Source organism: Pipistrellus kuhlii, unplaced genomic scaffold (genome assembly GCF_014108245.1).
Source record: "Pipistrellus kuhlii isolate mPipKuh1 unplaced genomic scaffold, mPipKuh1.p scaffold_m20_p_8, whole genome shotgun sequence".
Lineage (NCBI taxonomy): Eukaryota > Metazoa > Chordata > Mammalia > Chiroptera > Vespertilionidae > Pipistrellus > Pipistrellus kuhlii.
In genome coordinates, this window is record NW_023425584.1 from 30,936,529 (window position 1) to 30,953,044 (window position 16,516).

General features: G+C 34.9%; 1 protein-coding gene across 3 annotated transcripts in view; it reads left to right on the forward strand.

Annotated features, from left to right (window-relative positions):
- Window positions 1–16,516, forward strand: part of AFF4 (AF4/FMR2 family member 4) — an 83,246-nt gene that overhangs the window by 15,564 nt on the left and 51,166 nt on the right. For 2 of the 3 annotated variants that reach the window (XM_036423875.2, XM_036423873.2), the window contains exons 2-6: window positions 4,245–4,336; window positions 4,742–4,868; window positions 7,224–8,018; window positions 9,065–9,109; window positions 13,560–13,646. In XM_036423875.2, coding sequence (XP_036279768.1) covers window positions 4,746–4,868; window positions 7,224–8,018; window positions 9,065–9,109; window positions 13,560–13,646 — 1,050 coding nt within the window. In that variant the 5' untranslated portion in view covers window positions 4,245–4,336; window positions 4,742–4,745. The remainder of the gene's footprint in view (window positions 1–4,244; window positions 4,337–4,741; window positions 4,869–7,223; window positions 8,019–9,064; window positions 9,110–13,559; window positions 13,647–16,516) is intronic. The other variant, XM_036423874.2, reaches the window with a different exon arrangement.

Here is a 16,516-nt window from a genome sequence, read left to right on the forward strand (position 1 = left end):
AGAATCCAGAAAGTTGAAGATATAAGAAACCTCTGGGACAACTTCAAGTGAACCAAAATCAGAATTATGGGGGTCCCAGAAGATGAGAGAGAGCAAGATATCAAAAACATACTGAAAGAAATAGTGACAGAAAACTTCCCCCACCTGGTGAAAGAATTAGACTTACAAGTCCAGGAAGCTCACAGAACTCCAAACAAAAGGAATCCAAAGAAGACCACACCAAGACACATCATAATTAAAATTCCAAGAGCAAAAGACAAAAAGAGAATATTAAAAGCAGCAAGAGCAAAGCAGGTAGTTACCTATAAAGGAGCACCCATACGATTGTCAGCTGACTTCTCAACGAAAACCATGCAGGCCAGATGGGAATGGCAAGAAATATTCAAGGTGATGAATAGTAAGGACCTATAGCCAAAAATACTCTACCCAGCAAAGCTATCACTCAGAATCGAAGGCCAGATAAAGAGCTTCATAAATAAAAAAAAGCTAAAGGAGTTCATCACCGCCAAACCAGAATTATATGAATTACTGAAGAGCGTTCTTTCGGAAGAGAAAGTAAATAAAGATAAAAATTATGAACAACAAATACGTAACTATCAACAAGTGAATCTAAAAACCAAGGAAATTAAAAAAAAAATCTGATGAACAATATTAACTGTTGAATATAATAGAATCAGAGGTATGGAAGGGGAGTGAACTGATGATTCTTGAGGAAAAGGGGAGAGGGGGATGTGGGAAGATTCTGAACATAAACTGTGCACCTATGGATGAGGACAATTGGGGGTGGGGAAAGGGCAGAGGGTGGGGTGGGAACCTGGTGGAGGAGAGCAATGGGGGTGGGCAGGGAGGAAGAGGAACATTTGTAATAATATGAACAATAAAGATTTATTAAAAAAAAAAAAGAAAGAAATGGTGGACCTTGAAAATGACTTCAGGTTTTCTCACTGCACAGAATATAGTCAAGACACTACTGCAGTTAAATATTTTACCTTTTGTTTTCTCTGCATGATTTACTATAATAATGTGCTTTGTGTTGATATTTACTGCTGTGTTGCTGACAATTGCCTGAAAGAGAAGTTTGGGTGCTTCACTGGGCTGGAAAAACTTTAGCTAAATCAGAAAGCAGGCTAATTTAGTAAGTTTATATCTATAAAAGGCATGCCTAATACATATAAAGCTCTTGCTGGCGCCAATCGCATGCATGTGTTTCAATCTGTCATCGTTGTAGTGAATTTGATTGACACTTCTATTATAGAGAAAGGGCAAATAGCATTATTAAAATATTTCTTCTAATTAATTTCCTTTCAATGTACATAAATTTATACACTGGGCCACCAGTGTTATGTAACCAGAACAAAAAGTCAGGTATCCTTAATTGTTCCATTTAGTAAATTGGGACCTCAACTGTTTATAGTTCAATTGAAGTTAAGAGTTTACATTACTTTGTTACGATATTTAAAAAGTTAAGAGATGACTGCCCTTGTTGGTTTTTGGTTACTAGATGTTTTATGTTTAAGAATTTTTACTAGCAAGGTTGCCACTCTCCATGTAGCTTATCAAATAGTCCTTGCTTATAATTAAACCACCTGAATTACCTTTGACTTGAAGAGGTCCACATTGAAATCTCGAATACAGAGGTGGCAGATTCACATTAGGAACAGCACACCTTTATCAGGGACATCTGTTGGTAGTGCTGCAAATACTGCAAATTTCTGTAGTATTTTCCAGCTTCACTGAAGCAGAACCATCTGCAGAACTAATTAAACTCATGTTGACAGTTGTGGTTCTCAGTTCACCTAGTTCTCTTCCATCAGGATGAGAATTCTCTTTTAAGAATCTCCTATAATACTCCAGGGGTTCCACAGTTCTGAATCCAGCAATCTTCCCACCTGCATGCCTGTGCCTGACAAGTTTTCTTCTCAAAATCCTTTTATCTATCAGTCCCATAAGTTTTGTTTTGATACAGCAATTTGCTAATTTAAAAACAAACACTGAATCCTGTTTTAGTACAATAGCTGCATGTGTCATGAGGGATATGCAATAAAATAGTTTTTGTACTGCAAAGATATATTTCAAATTGATACATTTAAATTTTATGTTACTTTTAAGAGAGCTCATATTACTGGAATGATTGCTTTTGGAAAACTTTATTTTACGTTAAGCAAAGATATTGATGTGAAAATACAGAAGGAAAAAATGGAGACAATAAATTAGATGCAAAAACAAATCAGGAAAAAAGTTAGAAAAGAACTATAACTGGGTATTAGTTCTTTTTAAATAATCTCTTAATTTAGTTCTGATCTTATTTTTTTTAATGTGTATTTTTATTGACTTCAGAAAGTTAAGAGAGAGGGAGAGCGAGTTAGAAACATAAAGTGATGAGAGATAATTATTGATTGGCTGCCTCCTGCCTTCCCCACACTGGGAATCGAACCAACAACCTGGACATGTGCCTGGACTGGGAATCAAACCATAACCTCCTGGTTCATAGGTCAGTGCTCAGCCATTGAGCCACACCAGCCAGGCAGTTCTGAGCTTCTTGGCATTCTTGTTAAAAGAGGGAATATTCGGTTGGATGACTCTTATTTTTTAAGAAAAGAAAACATAGTTTTTTGTAATTATTGGAGGGATTTTTTTAATGGAAATCATACCTGTTTTGTTTTGTTTTGTTTTTTTGTATTTCTTGCATGATTATTTTAGTGTTAAATACATAAAATTAAATCATAGTTTAAAGAAGGAATTTCTGATCTCTGATCTTTCTGGAATTGAATTTATGAAATGTAAGAAAATCATTAGTTAACATGCCCCTTAAATTCTCAGATACAAATAAATTTATATTTTCCAGCACCATAGGTTAAGAGGTCTATTTGAAACTTGATTGTTAGCGATATACAATTATTAGTTGTATCAAGTGAACTGGAGGATAATATATGGTCTTTGGTTTTATTCTCTGAATACTGAAGTGTAGATGTTGTATGATATTTATTAAAGGAAGACTCAAACACTTTTGGGGGTTCTGTATGGTGCTAAATACTAGGGAGATCGAACAAAGCACACACTCAATAAACATTCATTTCTAAGTTTATTAGAAAATTGTACAAATAAGAAACAACTTGAAGCCGAAACCGGTTTGGCTTAGTGGTAGAGCGTCGGTCTGCGGACTGAAAAGTCCCAGGTTCGATTCAGGTCAAGGGCATGTACATTGGTTGTGGGCACATCCCCGGTAGAGGGTGTGCAAGAGGCAGCTGGTCGATGTTTCTCTCTCATCGACGTTTCTAGCTCTCTATCCTTCTCTCCTCCTCTCTGTAAAAAATCAATAAAATATATTTAAATTAAAAAAAGAAACAGCTTGAATATACATTTGGAACACTTAGGATACTTTAAAAATATTAAATGTAAGGTATTGATTATGCAAATTAGAAAGGTTATCTCTGAATGTTATACTGTTCTAACCACTTATAAAAGTCCTCAAGAGTATATTGGCTTTGCTGTCCATTCTAATTTTACAATTAAATTTCCCTAATCTTTCTAGACTTTAATTTTCCAATTAGATTTGATTAATAAATCATAAGTCTCAAAATGCTGCACATAGTATCACTTGATTTTTGCCTTTGGCTTCCAACAGGACTTTTTTTTTTTTTTTAATCAAAAGTATAACAGCCCTAGCTGATTTGACTCAGTGCATAGCACATTGGGCTGCAGAGTGAAGGGTCCTGGATTCTATTCCAGTCAGTGCTGCACATGCCTGGGTTTCGGGCTTGATCCCCTGTAGGGGATGTGCAGGAGACAGCCAGTCAATGATTCTCTGTCATCGCTGATGTTTCTTTCTTTTTCTCCCTCTCTTCCTCTCTGAAATAAATAAAAATTTAAAAATAAGTATTGGTAAAACTAGGACAGGTGGTTTAATCTATCTCCAAGGAAGAGTGTTACACAGTTCCTGGTAATTCTTTGTCCCAGGGTTTGAAAACCTTTTTCATTATCTATGTAACCGTAATCCCTACTGCTGTAAATCAACTATTTTTCTTAGTTTATTCTTAGTGAAAAGACACCGTACTTTCATGATTATAGAAAAGACACTCTCATTTTTCCCTTCACCCTAAGTCTTTTTCTTTTCCATCACAATTTCAACTACTGTTACTAACCCAAGTAATTTTAGATTATATTGCTGAAAGCCTCGGTTTTGCCATTTATTGAGGTGTTAATTGAAATATTAATGTATTTAGAGCAGAAATGTCGTTTTTTAGGGAATCTAGAGCAACAGCAAAGCTGAGGTCAAACTGCCATAAGGATGGACACCAAGGAAGCTGTGTTTGGGACAAAAAGAAATCAAGATAAGGTAGATGCAAAGTAGAGACAAGCACTGGACCTTGGGGAGAAGGGGCGGTAGGTGGGAGTGGGTTGTATGCCTCTAATAACAGAGAATAGTTAAGAGTTCTGAAGAGGAAGCCATCAGAAATATTAAGGATTTGGGTTTAAGTACTACCTTCTCTCTGAATGTATAAGTTTTAGCTGGCTTTTAGATAGCAGAATACTTTAAAAGTTGATAAGGTTAAGTATTTCAATGGGGTGGTATTAATTGATAAAATCATTGCCAAAACCCAACTTCAGCACTAATGCCTGTTATTATTTGGAAGGTGAAAGGGAATCTCCATTTGAAGCATTAAACTGACAAAATCAGTAGAGAACATCTAATTTTTCCTTTTCTTTTGTGTGATATAAAGGTTGTGTTTTTTCCCCATAGCAACATGAACCGTGAAGACCGGAATGTGCTGCGTATGAAAGAACGGGAAAGGCGGAATCAGGAAATTCAGCAGGGTGAAGACGCCTTCCCACCTAGCTCTCCTCTCTTTGCTGAGCCATACAAAGTTGTAAGTTGTCCTTTTCTGAATGTTTTCCCCCCAATATGACATTTAAAAATTTTTATCATTATTATTTTTTAATCAGAGAGGAAGGGAGAGGGAGAGAGAGGGAGAGAGAGAGAAATATCAATGATGAGAGAATCATTGATTGGCTGCCTCCTGCATGCCCCCCACTGGGACTGAGCCCACAACCTTGTTTTTGACCAGAATCGAACCTGGGACCTTCAGACCGCAGGCTGATGCTCTATTCACTGAGCCAAACTGGCTAGGGCAATACTATGATGTTTTTATTTTTAAAATGTTTATAAGCTTGAATTTTTATATTAGATAAGAGTTATCATGTATACCATTTCCTCTGAGTGGAATTTATTTTTTTGAGGTGCTTTTATTGGAGTATAACGTGTAAAAATAAGTATACAAATTATGTTATAGCTAAAAGAATTTTTCACAGCATGAACACCCTGATAATAATCAGTATCTAGATCAAGAAATAGGGTATTACTAGGGCCCAGCAGTCATTGTCATTGCCCATCTCCCTCCCAATTGCTATCCTATAATTTTGAAAATGTGATCTGGATTAGCTCAAACATTCATGTCTGTATTTCTGTCTCTACTACTAACTTTGGGCAGGTATTTCACCTTTTTAAGCCTTAAATTAAGTTAAAATTTTGTGAATCAATCTTCATTGTCTGCTGTTTTCTAGGTTCTTTGGGTATAACCTCAGACAAAATGAATATATTTCATAGATTCTTTCTGCCTATTCAGTTGCTTGGTTAACTAGGTTTCAGTGACTTAATAGTTTGTTTGAATAAATGTATTTTCAGTATCAATCTGTTTCTTTTGCTATTGTCACATACTAAATTCTCTGATTTTCTTTCTAATGTATTTAATGCTTAATTAACCATATCAGATTTAGAGTAAAGCATATTGTCAGAGTTGTTCAATAAATGGAACCAACTGCTATTTTTATAACTACCATTGTGCTTGATTTGGGATGACATAAAACACTGAATGGTACCACTTCTGATGACTAATGTAGCTATAGTGGCCACAAAGGTGTCTAATATTTGATTTGGCTTTGGGTTTTATTTGAAGTATTTTTACATTTTAAAGACATATTTTGTATAATAGCTATAATACAATGTATAGCAGCAGCAATGACCATTATTACCATAGTATGAGATTGAGAAGTTGTTAGACTTTTTTTTCTGATGAAATATAAATGTAACAGCAAAAAATAAAAATAAATGTAAGAGCATATCCTGGATTTATCCTTAGAACATTTAATGTTTATGGATATTATATGAGATCTATAAAAGCCATGCATTCAGAGCTTTTAAGGATTTCCTAATAAAGGCAGTTAAACTGACATGATTTATATGAATATAACACAAAACTTGAGATTTGGGATTATTGATTAAAATCATATGCCATTTATTTTGTAATCACTCTGTAATGAATTGGATTTTATTTCTAATCTTGATATTGTCTATAAGTTGCTGTATAGTTAGCTTTCTTAGTAGGGATCATACTGATTTTCAAATTATTTAAAGTCCTTACTGATTCATGCAACCACAAAATAAAATAGTAGTGACTCAGTCTTGATTTCCTTTTTTAATGTAATTGGTAGACTTTCTTCTATGTGTATGAACGTGAAAGAGTCCTAAAGCTTGGATACATCTTCGACTTCCTTATTATCCAAGAATAATTCTTTAAGTTTAAAGTATGTACTATTGACTTCAAATAGCGGAGTATTTATTGGTCAGAATTTGTAGTTAGGATTTAAAACTTATTTATTTATTTATTCATTTAAATTAAATTTATTGGGGAGAATTTAAAACTTTTACCAATGGATTGTCTATGCTTAATTTGTTACTGGGACTTTTCTTAATTTGATGAGTCAAAGTAACAGAGGAATTAAAATTTAAAAAACAGTAGTTGGCTAGAACTTGTTTCACTAAATTTTTGAATTATTAGGAATATAATGTTTTCCTAGACTGTGTATGAATAATCTGATGACCTGGAACTTAATTACATAAAGGCAGATTATTTTTCCTGTTCTTGAAAAGATTTTCAGTATTGTGTCAATATATTTATTGGTGAAATTTATATTTTTCTCCTCCTGGAATTTATTATATATATATTTCTCAGTGTCCTATAGAATATTTGTGTTTTAGCATGAATGTGTTTCAGTTTCAGTGCATTGTTTTCACTAGAAAAAATTATATATTTGTAGTTTGCTTTGAGTTGTTAACCTGAAGATAGGAAAGACCCTTTCTATTTGAAGTTTGGAAAGTCACTTTAGAGGCATCTCTTATTTCAAGTTATGCTAATTATATAATTATATTTTACATTTCTTTGTAGACTAGTAAAGAAGATAAGCTATCAAGTCGTATTCAGAGTATGCTTGGAAACTACGATGAAATGAAGGATTTCATAGGAGACAGATCTATACCAAAGCTTGTTGCACTTCCCAAGCCTGCAGTACCAACGACAGCAGATGAAAAATCTAACCCAAATTTCTTTGAACAGAGACATGGAAGCTCTCATCAGAGTAGCAAATGGACTCCTGTAGGACCTGCACCCAGCACTTCTCAGTCTCAGAAACGGTCCTCAGGCTTACAGAGTGGACACAGTAACCAGCGGACCAGTGCAGGTGGCAGTGGTGGCACTAATAGTAGTAGCCAGAGGCATGACCGTGATTCATATAGCAGTAGTGGGAGCAGTAGCCGGAAAAAAGGCCAGCATGGATCAGAACACTCCAAATCACGCTCTTCCAGCCCTGGAAAACCCCAGGCTGTCTCATCATTAAGCTCCAGTCATTCCAGGTCTCACGGGAATGATCACCATAACAAGGAACATCAGCGTTCCAAATCACCTCGGGACCCTGATGCAAATTGGGATTCTCCTTCCCGTGTATCTTTTTCAAGTGGGCAGCACTCAAATCAGTCTTTCCCACCTTCATTGATGTCAAAGTCCAGTTCAATGTTACAGAAACCCACTGCCTATGTACGACCTATGGACGGACAGGAGTCCATGGAACCAAAGCTGTCCTCTGAGCACTACAGCAGTCAATCCCATGGCAACAGCATGGCTGAATTGAAATCTAGCAGCAAAGCACATCTCACCAAGCTGAAAATACCTTCTCAACCACTGGATGTAAGTCACACATTTAGAACTTTTTTTTAACATTGTGACTATGTGGAGCAGTTTACCATGAAACTATGGTTGATCTTGAACTGTCCCTTTGTAGTAATAGTAAGGAATGTAAAAGTTTAAAGGAAGACTTGTGATTGACTTCCAAATGGATCCATAGAATTTTTAGTTTCGCCCTCTTATGCAGTAGAGAAAATATTCGTTGTTTCAAACATTAAAATGATGAGTTGGTTATAGAATAAAAGTATGATCTGTGAAAATCTTAGATTTCCTACTGGCTAGGTGGCCTGGTTAGTTGGAGCATTTTCCCATACACTAAAAGTTTGTGGGTTCCAATTCCTGGTCAGGGCACACACATCTCTCTCACATTGATGTTTCTCTCTCTCTGTCTCTTTTTCCACCTCTTCCTCTTTTCTCACCTATCTCTCTCTTGCTCTAACCCTCAAATCAATGAACATATCCTCAGGTGAGGATAAAAAATAAAATAAAATAATTAAAGATAATGTTAGTAGCTGAAAATCACAGCTCATAGCTTAAAACAGTGGGGTGGAGGTCAGGTTTAGAGAACATTTAAACATATTTTGAGAACATTTAAAAAATTTTCCTGTGGCCTTGAAAAACTTATTGTTCTTGGCATTTGTCATCTAATTACTCCTCTGGACAGAAAAAAGTGGTAATTTGTTCTTTCTTCAAACAATATGATTCTTAGAATTTTAAAAAATTTTGGCAAATTGTTCATCTGAAAAATTACATTTAAAAATAATTTCTAACCTAAGTATGAGAAAGAAATTCTAAAGCTTTTGAAAACTACAGTTTTTTTAAAGTCATGTACTGTCTGGTGATTAAGATATTTTTAGTTTTTGAGAAGTTTGTATTTAAGAAAAGTAGTCCAAGTATTCTAATAAGTACTCTGATGTGGAATAGTGGGAGCATAAGTACTTCTTTAAGTTTTGTTTCTAATAATGTTATTGAATTTGTACAACCAATGATAAAATTCTAATAATAAGTGATTTCAAATCTAATGTCTGTTTCTTTTCTTCTTTCCTAAGGCATCTGCTTCTGGTGATGTGAGCTGTGTGGATGAAATTCTTAAAGTAAGTTGCTCTGCCACTCACTTACCCTATTTATCCCTCTATTTCACAAAGGATCTGAAGCAACAGATTGTTCACATGTGTAACTTGATTATGTCCATAAAAAATAATTGACCCTATTTATTATGCTTATATTCATACTTAGGTTCTAAATCACTTGGTTTGTTTACTATTTGGCCTCAAAGAGCGGTTTTTGTTTTTAAGTAAAACAAATTTCAGTCTTAACTGTTGGCCTTAAAAAGAGGAAGGAACTAAATATAACTATACGTTTTCTGGTTTATCTGTTAGTTATTTGAAGTGCTAAAAAAACTCGATAGTTATCAGTCAAACCATCATATTGAAAATAGCTTGCTTTGTAATTCATCTGTACACACTGATCAAATCCTACATTGAAAGACCTCCTCTGAATACTGCATATTTTGAGTGTTTAATGGAATGTTTAAAAGTGACATATGACCAAAAAGTAGATTCCTCCATTGAGAAAAGAAAAAGAGGAAGTCCAGTGATGTATCTCAGTATCATGGTATATTTTGTATATAAATATTTGAATTTTTTTGACAAGCTGCTCACCTGAATAATTTCACTTAAAATTATTTTTAATCTGAATATAAGAAAGATATATATATATATATTTTTTTTTTTTTTAAATATATTTTATTGATTTTTTTACAGAGAGGAAGGGAGAAGGATAGAGAGCTAGAAACGTTGATGATAGAGAAACATCAACCAGCTGCCTCTTGCGCACCCCCTATCGGGGATGTGCCCGCAACCAATGTACATGCCCTTGACCGGAATCGAACCTGGGACCTTTCAGTCCGCAGACCGACGCTCTACCACTGAGCCAAACCGGTTTCGGCATAAGAAAGATATTTTAAAGCTTTTGAAAAATATGAAGTTATTTGGTCACTCATATGTATGAGTGACCAAATAACTGCTTTTGACTCAATAGAGAAAAACTGTCAGAAACATATTACTTGTACTTTTTATAAAAGCACCTAAATTTTTATTCTATTAGCATTTCAATATGGATACTTTTGAAAGATTATTTGCATTGGTCACTTTTACTTTATTCCTTTTTTCTTTCCTTTAGTCCAGTATAATCTCTCCTTTATCTCTACCATTTTGCTGAATCTGTTCTGTGATGTCCTTGGGGACTTCATTTGAGTTCTCTGCTCTTTCAGCTCTTTTAAAGGATTTTTATTTTTTTCTTCCTTGGCTGTTGTTATGCTTCATTGTTTTTATTTCCCATACAATTTTCTTGTCTCTTATTCTCTGCCTTTGGGGAACCCTGTGTCCTCTCTTACCTTTTTAATATGGGTATATTTTCTAGCCTCTCCTCCTGTTTTTGCTCGGTTAGTTGCCATTGTCTCCATTTATTTATTTATTTATTTATTTATTTTGCTTTATCTATTAGATATCTATTCAGTCTTTCTCGTCTGCCTTGGTCTCCTTTAGGTTTTGGTTTATGTTTCTTAATTTTTATTTTATTTTATTTTATTTTTTTATTTTTTTTTATTTTTTTTTTTTACCTGTGTCTCCATTTGGATTTCTCCCTGCTTTTTCAGACTAAAATGTCTAAATTTATCAGGTTTCCTTGCATTAATAGTACTACCATTTTCCCATTCTTATAAGTGTAGCATCCTAATTACCTCTCATTTCTTTCTCACATGTTCTATTTAATCACAGACTACAGGTAGACTTTGAAATTCCTTGAAAATATTTATTTCCTTTATTTCCATTTCTGCTACCTTGAGCTTCAATAATTGCAATGTACAGTTCTCACTCTGCCTTTCTTGTCTTCAGTCTCCCTGCTCATCTGTCTTCTGTATTGCTACCAGGTTCATTGCCTCAATCCTTTTATCTTCATAAATTAATATGCTTCCTAAAAATTTTCAATGGCTCTCTTAAGGCCCCTACAAAGAATAGTGCCCAAATTTAACATTCCAGATCTTCCATAGGCCAGTCCTAATCTCTCCCACTACAGATTAACCATACTGGTTTCCCTAAGCCATACATGTTCTCTTCCTTTTACCTTTTTTTAAAAAAAAATATATTTTATTAATTTTGTACAGAGAGGAAGGGAGAGAGATAGAAAGTTAGAAACATCGATGAGAGAGAGTCATCGATCAGCTGCCTCTTGCACACCCCCTACTGGGGATATGCCCGCAACCAACGTACATGCCCAGGACCTTTCAGTCCCCAAGCCGACGCTCTATCCATTGAGCCAAACCAGTTTCGGCCCTTTTACCTTTTTTAAAGAAAACTTGCATGGAGTGTGTCTCTCCTTCCTCTCAAGTTATATATAGATTTTATTTTTTATTAGAATTCTAATGAAATTCTCTTCCCCCTTTATCATATCAACAGAAACCACAGTGATAAGCTTTTTCCTTTGATTTTCATATAGCATTAATTTTTCAGTTGCCATGTATATAAAAAAATCTAAGGGAGCATATCTCTCTTCCCCAAATCCTCAAAAATATATGGCATTCTAATACCTAGAAGAAATCTTATATTTTTTTGTACTTAATTATACCTTTCATATTACTGACAATTTATTTTGCATTTTATATATACAAGGTGGCATATGGCCTTGGGTGTAATAAGTGCTCAATCATTTGATGATGGATTTTCTTTTGAGGGTATTTTGGTATTTGAAGTGTAAAATACCAATACTATAAACCTGGGGTATATGATTTTCTGTTTTCTTTCCCCTTCCCTATGTGCAGTGGGCAAGGAACTTCAGGTCTGAATTCCCTTCATGTTTTCTTGATATTTGTAGTCATACTGTTTCTAGGAACAAATTTAAAGGGGAAAAAAATGTAATGTAAAAGCAGTATGTATTTACTATAAAAAAGGATTTATTAATTCAAGTCTTACTAATTTAACACTTACTGTGTATCAAATATTGGGTATGCAGTGGTGATGATAATGATACTGTTGCCTTTGAGCTGACATTTTAGAGCAGGATATAAGAAATCAATTATATTATTTCAGTAAGTGAAATGTCATTAAAAAATAAAGCATTGTAAGAAGGTGAAGAGCAATTACAGTGCAGGTAGTGAGTGATTCTAGAGGTTCAAGTACTGTGTTTCCCCGAAAATAAGACATCCTCCGAAAATAGGACCTAGCGCGTGAAAAGATAAGACATCCCCTGAAAATAAGACCTAGCGCAACTTTTGGAGAAAAAATTAATATAAGACACTGTCTTATTTTTTGGGAAACAGGGTAGTAAAGACTGTATCAAATTCCCTTGTCTTTTGTCCCTTCTGCCATTCTGTTGCCCAAAGGTAGCTATTGTTAACTATCTTCCAGAGATTTTTTTTTTTTTTCATATATAAACATTTACTAGAACATAGACACTGTGATTTTTGTTTGTTACTTAGTAATAATCTGTGGACATCATTTCATGTCAGTATTTAAATTTCTCATTTTACTGTCTGCTTGGTGTTCCATCGTATGGATGTCTGGTTATTTATTTAATTATTCCTGTGTTATTGGACATTTAGGTTGCTTCCATTTTTTTAGTGTGAGCTGCTTGAACATGTATCTTAACTATATGGGTATAAGCTATAAGATAAATTCTTAAAGCTTATGCTACCTTTATTGTATTTTTCTCTGTATAATGGTTTACTTTGAGCTAAATGCCAGAATAAAACACTCCCTCCTTATTCCATGTTTAATATCTCTCTCTCCCCTGGTTCCCTAATATGCACATTGTGATCTTATCCAAACCTCCACTTGGACATACTTGGCATATGATTAGACAGCAGGTATTGAATAAAATCAGACTTATGGCTGTGCTTGTTTGTCTTCTTGCTCATGTGCTTTTGATATCTGTTTTCTGATTTTCCTGACTAATATTTCCTATCAGTGAATAACCTCTGTGGCCAGACATCCTAGGATGAAATTCTGTGTTCATTACTTACTAAATGTGTGATCTTGCATAAATAACTTAATCTCTGTGCTTCATTTTCATCCTACATAGACTTAGGATAATAATGCTATCTACCTCATAATGTGATTGTGAACACTATATGAGTAATAGACATGTAAAACACTTAGCATAATGTCTGGCTCATTACAGGCACACAGCGTTAGCTACTTTTATTATTATTATCTCTCTCCTCTCACTCCCACAGCAACCTCTTCCTCAGTAGCATTTTACTATGTGCCTTGTATTTGACTACAGGACTAATTTCTGTAACTGTTCACAAGGTTATATCATTCTAATTCCCAGCTCTTTGACACCAGAGAGTGTATATTATTTATTTTCCTATTACCTACCCAAAAGTGCCTTGCACACAGTTGTGCTTAATTAATATTTATCGATTAAATATGTATACCTTTAGAGGAACAATCATGAAACCAGCATTTATAATACAAATCTGGTTTTTAGCTGTGTAATTTTTATCCTTGACCTGGTTGAAAACAAACTGTAATAATTACATTTCAGGAGATGACGCATTCATGGCCTCCCCCTCTAACGGCTATTCATACACCATGCAAAACAGAACCTTCCAAATTTCCTTTTCCAACTAAGGTAAGTAAATAAAATGTATCTTTGATACTGTAAGAAAACTCTTAATGGCTTGACTAAAATTATATGAATTCAAAATTGTCTTGCCATTCCCATTCTAGTGGGAGTCAGACAATAAACGAGAATAAACAGATAAGTTCAGCTAGTGATAACTGCTATGAAAAATAAAACCAGATAGTTGAATCAAGAGGGATTTAAATGGAGAGATACTTGAAAAGCTTTCAAGGCAATATGAGGAAGAGACTTTTAAGTTCGTTGGCAAACGCCTTTGGTTTCTAGGCTACAGGTGGTAAGGTCTTCTTAAACTATTGTCTGAGAAACTCCTTTCCATATGACATAGAAACCATATTTATGTTATATGGAAAAAGATACCTCAGACAAAAATTCCAAGCTCAACTAAAATCAGCAGAATTTTTTAAACATTAACTTATACAAATTATACAAGAATACATTCTTCTATGTAGTTTGATTAGGACTTCTAATAGTAGCCTTCCTCAGTTTTGCCTCCTCCATCTCATACGAGCTCCTTTCATACATACATTTGTAATACTTTTTTTTTCTTTTTTTTAAAATATATTTTATTGATTTTTCACAGAGAGGAAGAGAGAGGGATAGAGAGTTAGAAACATCGATGAGAGAGTGTCATCAATCAGCTGCCTCTTGCACACCCCCTACTGGGGATGCGCCCGCAACCAAGGTACATGCCCTTGACCGGAATCGAACCTGGGACCTTTCAGTTCCCAGGCCGACGCTCTATCCACTGAGCCAAACCGGTCCCAGCCATTTGTAATACTTTTCATATGCATTTATATGCATATTATGTAATCATAAGCATTTTCTCATTATTTCTTTACAGAATTATTTCTTTGTATTTTTGATCACTCAGAAATAGGTCTTTTCCTTGTTATACATATGTATTATCTATAAATTATGAATAGATAATGTTATATATAGCGCTATTTCACTTTTTAAAAATGCATCCATACTATAAATGTATATTATTATTTAGCCATTTCCCTTTGCTATTTAAGTTGGCAAGTTTTCATTTCTATAAACATTGCTATAGTGGATATCTTTGTTCATGCCTTCTAGTGTGCATGCAAGTTTCTTTTGGGAAAAAGCAAGAAGTAGAATTACTGAGTATTGAAAGTATACGCCTAATATATACTCTCAAATTCCCTCTGAAGTGAATGTATCAGTCAGTGCTCCCACTTGTGTTCCCTATTTTTCCTCATATGCACACCCATTTGTTATTTTGACCACTAATCTTTTGAGTGAAAAGTGGCATTCCATTTCCAAATGGCTAGTGAAGTTCATCTTTACAAATTTGCCATCCATTTGATTTCTATATAGATGAATTTACCCACATCCTCTACCCTTAGGATTGCATCTTTCACCTCTGAGTGTTAGGAGTATTTTTTAATGTTTTTTTGTTTGTTTGTTTGAATTATGGAATCTAATATTTCCTTTTACCGCATGTTGCAGATATATTTCCCATAGCCCATTTAAGTTTTATGGTCTTGAAGTTTTAATTTTGATGAGTAAATACCAATATATCTTTCTCCTTCTTATAGCTTTTGCTTTTTAATATCTTTTTAAAGAACACTATTCATTCCCTAAAATTATAAATATATCCTATTATTTTTCTTTTCGTGTGATTGCAATTTTGTTTTCTATGTTTATATTTAGCCAAGTTTATTTTTGTGGATGATGTTATGTTAGAGATATAACTTTCTTCCCATACCAGTATATGCGCCGTACCACTCTTTTACTTTTAAAAAAATCTTCACTCGAGGATATTTTTTCATTGATTTCTAGAGAGAGTGTAAAGGAAGGAAGAGAGGGAGGGAGAGAGAAACATTGATATGAAAAAGACACAAAGATTGGTTTCTTCCCACACATGCCCCTCCTGGGTCTAGGGTAGGGGTGTTGAACTCAATCAGAGAAGGGGCCAAAATCTAAAATCCAGCCTAAATCGCGGGCCAAATGGTTTACTGAACAGTCATAAACTGTCATTGTGATGGAAACGCAGCGGAGTGCAGTGATGACAGCGCGGTGCGGGCCACATTGCAAGGCCTGGCGGGACGGATTTGGCCCGCGGGCCTTGTGTTTGACACATGTGGTCTAGGGAGTCTTGACTGGGAATCCAACCCACAATCCTTCGATCTGAGGGCTGACATTCTAACCACTGAGCAGACCTGGCACTCTTTTTTTGTTGTTGTTAATCCTCACCTAAGGATATTTTTCCATTGATCTTTTAAAGAGAGTGGGAGAGGGAAAGATTGGAGGGAAACATCAATGTGAGAGAAACATATCGATTGGTTGGAGCCTACAACCATGATATGTGCTCTGGACTGTAATTAAACCTGGGACTATTTGGTCTGCAGGCTGCTGCTCTATCCACTGAGCCAAACTGGCTAGAATCAGGGCACTCTTTTTCCTTTTTTTTTTTTTAATTAGTTATATATATATATATATATATATATATATATATATATATATATTATATTTTTTTTTTTTTTTTTTTTTTTTAATATATTAAGGTGATCAAAAGCGGGACAGTCACGCTTTTTAACAATTTGTCCCGCGGTGTTTTAAAAAAGTCCTGAAGAGTCTTTTCAAAAATCGGGACTTTTTTAAAATGCCACGGGACAAATTGTTAAAAAGCATGACTGTCCCGCTAAAAGTGGGATGTCTGGTCACTATATATATATATATGAATGAAGAGACAGACACACACACACACTAGTGGGGCCCGATGCATGAAATTCATGTGTGTGAGGGTGTTCCCCCAGCCCAGCCCTCACCCTCTCCAATTGGGGACCCCTTGGGGGATGTCCGATGTCTGACCGCTAGCTCCTAACTGCTCACCT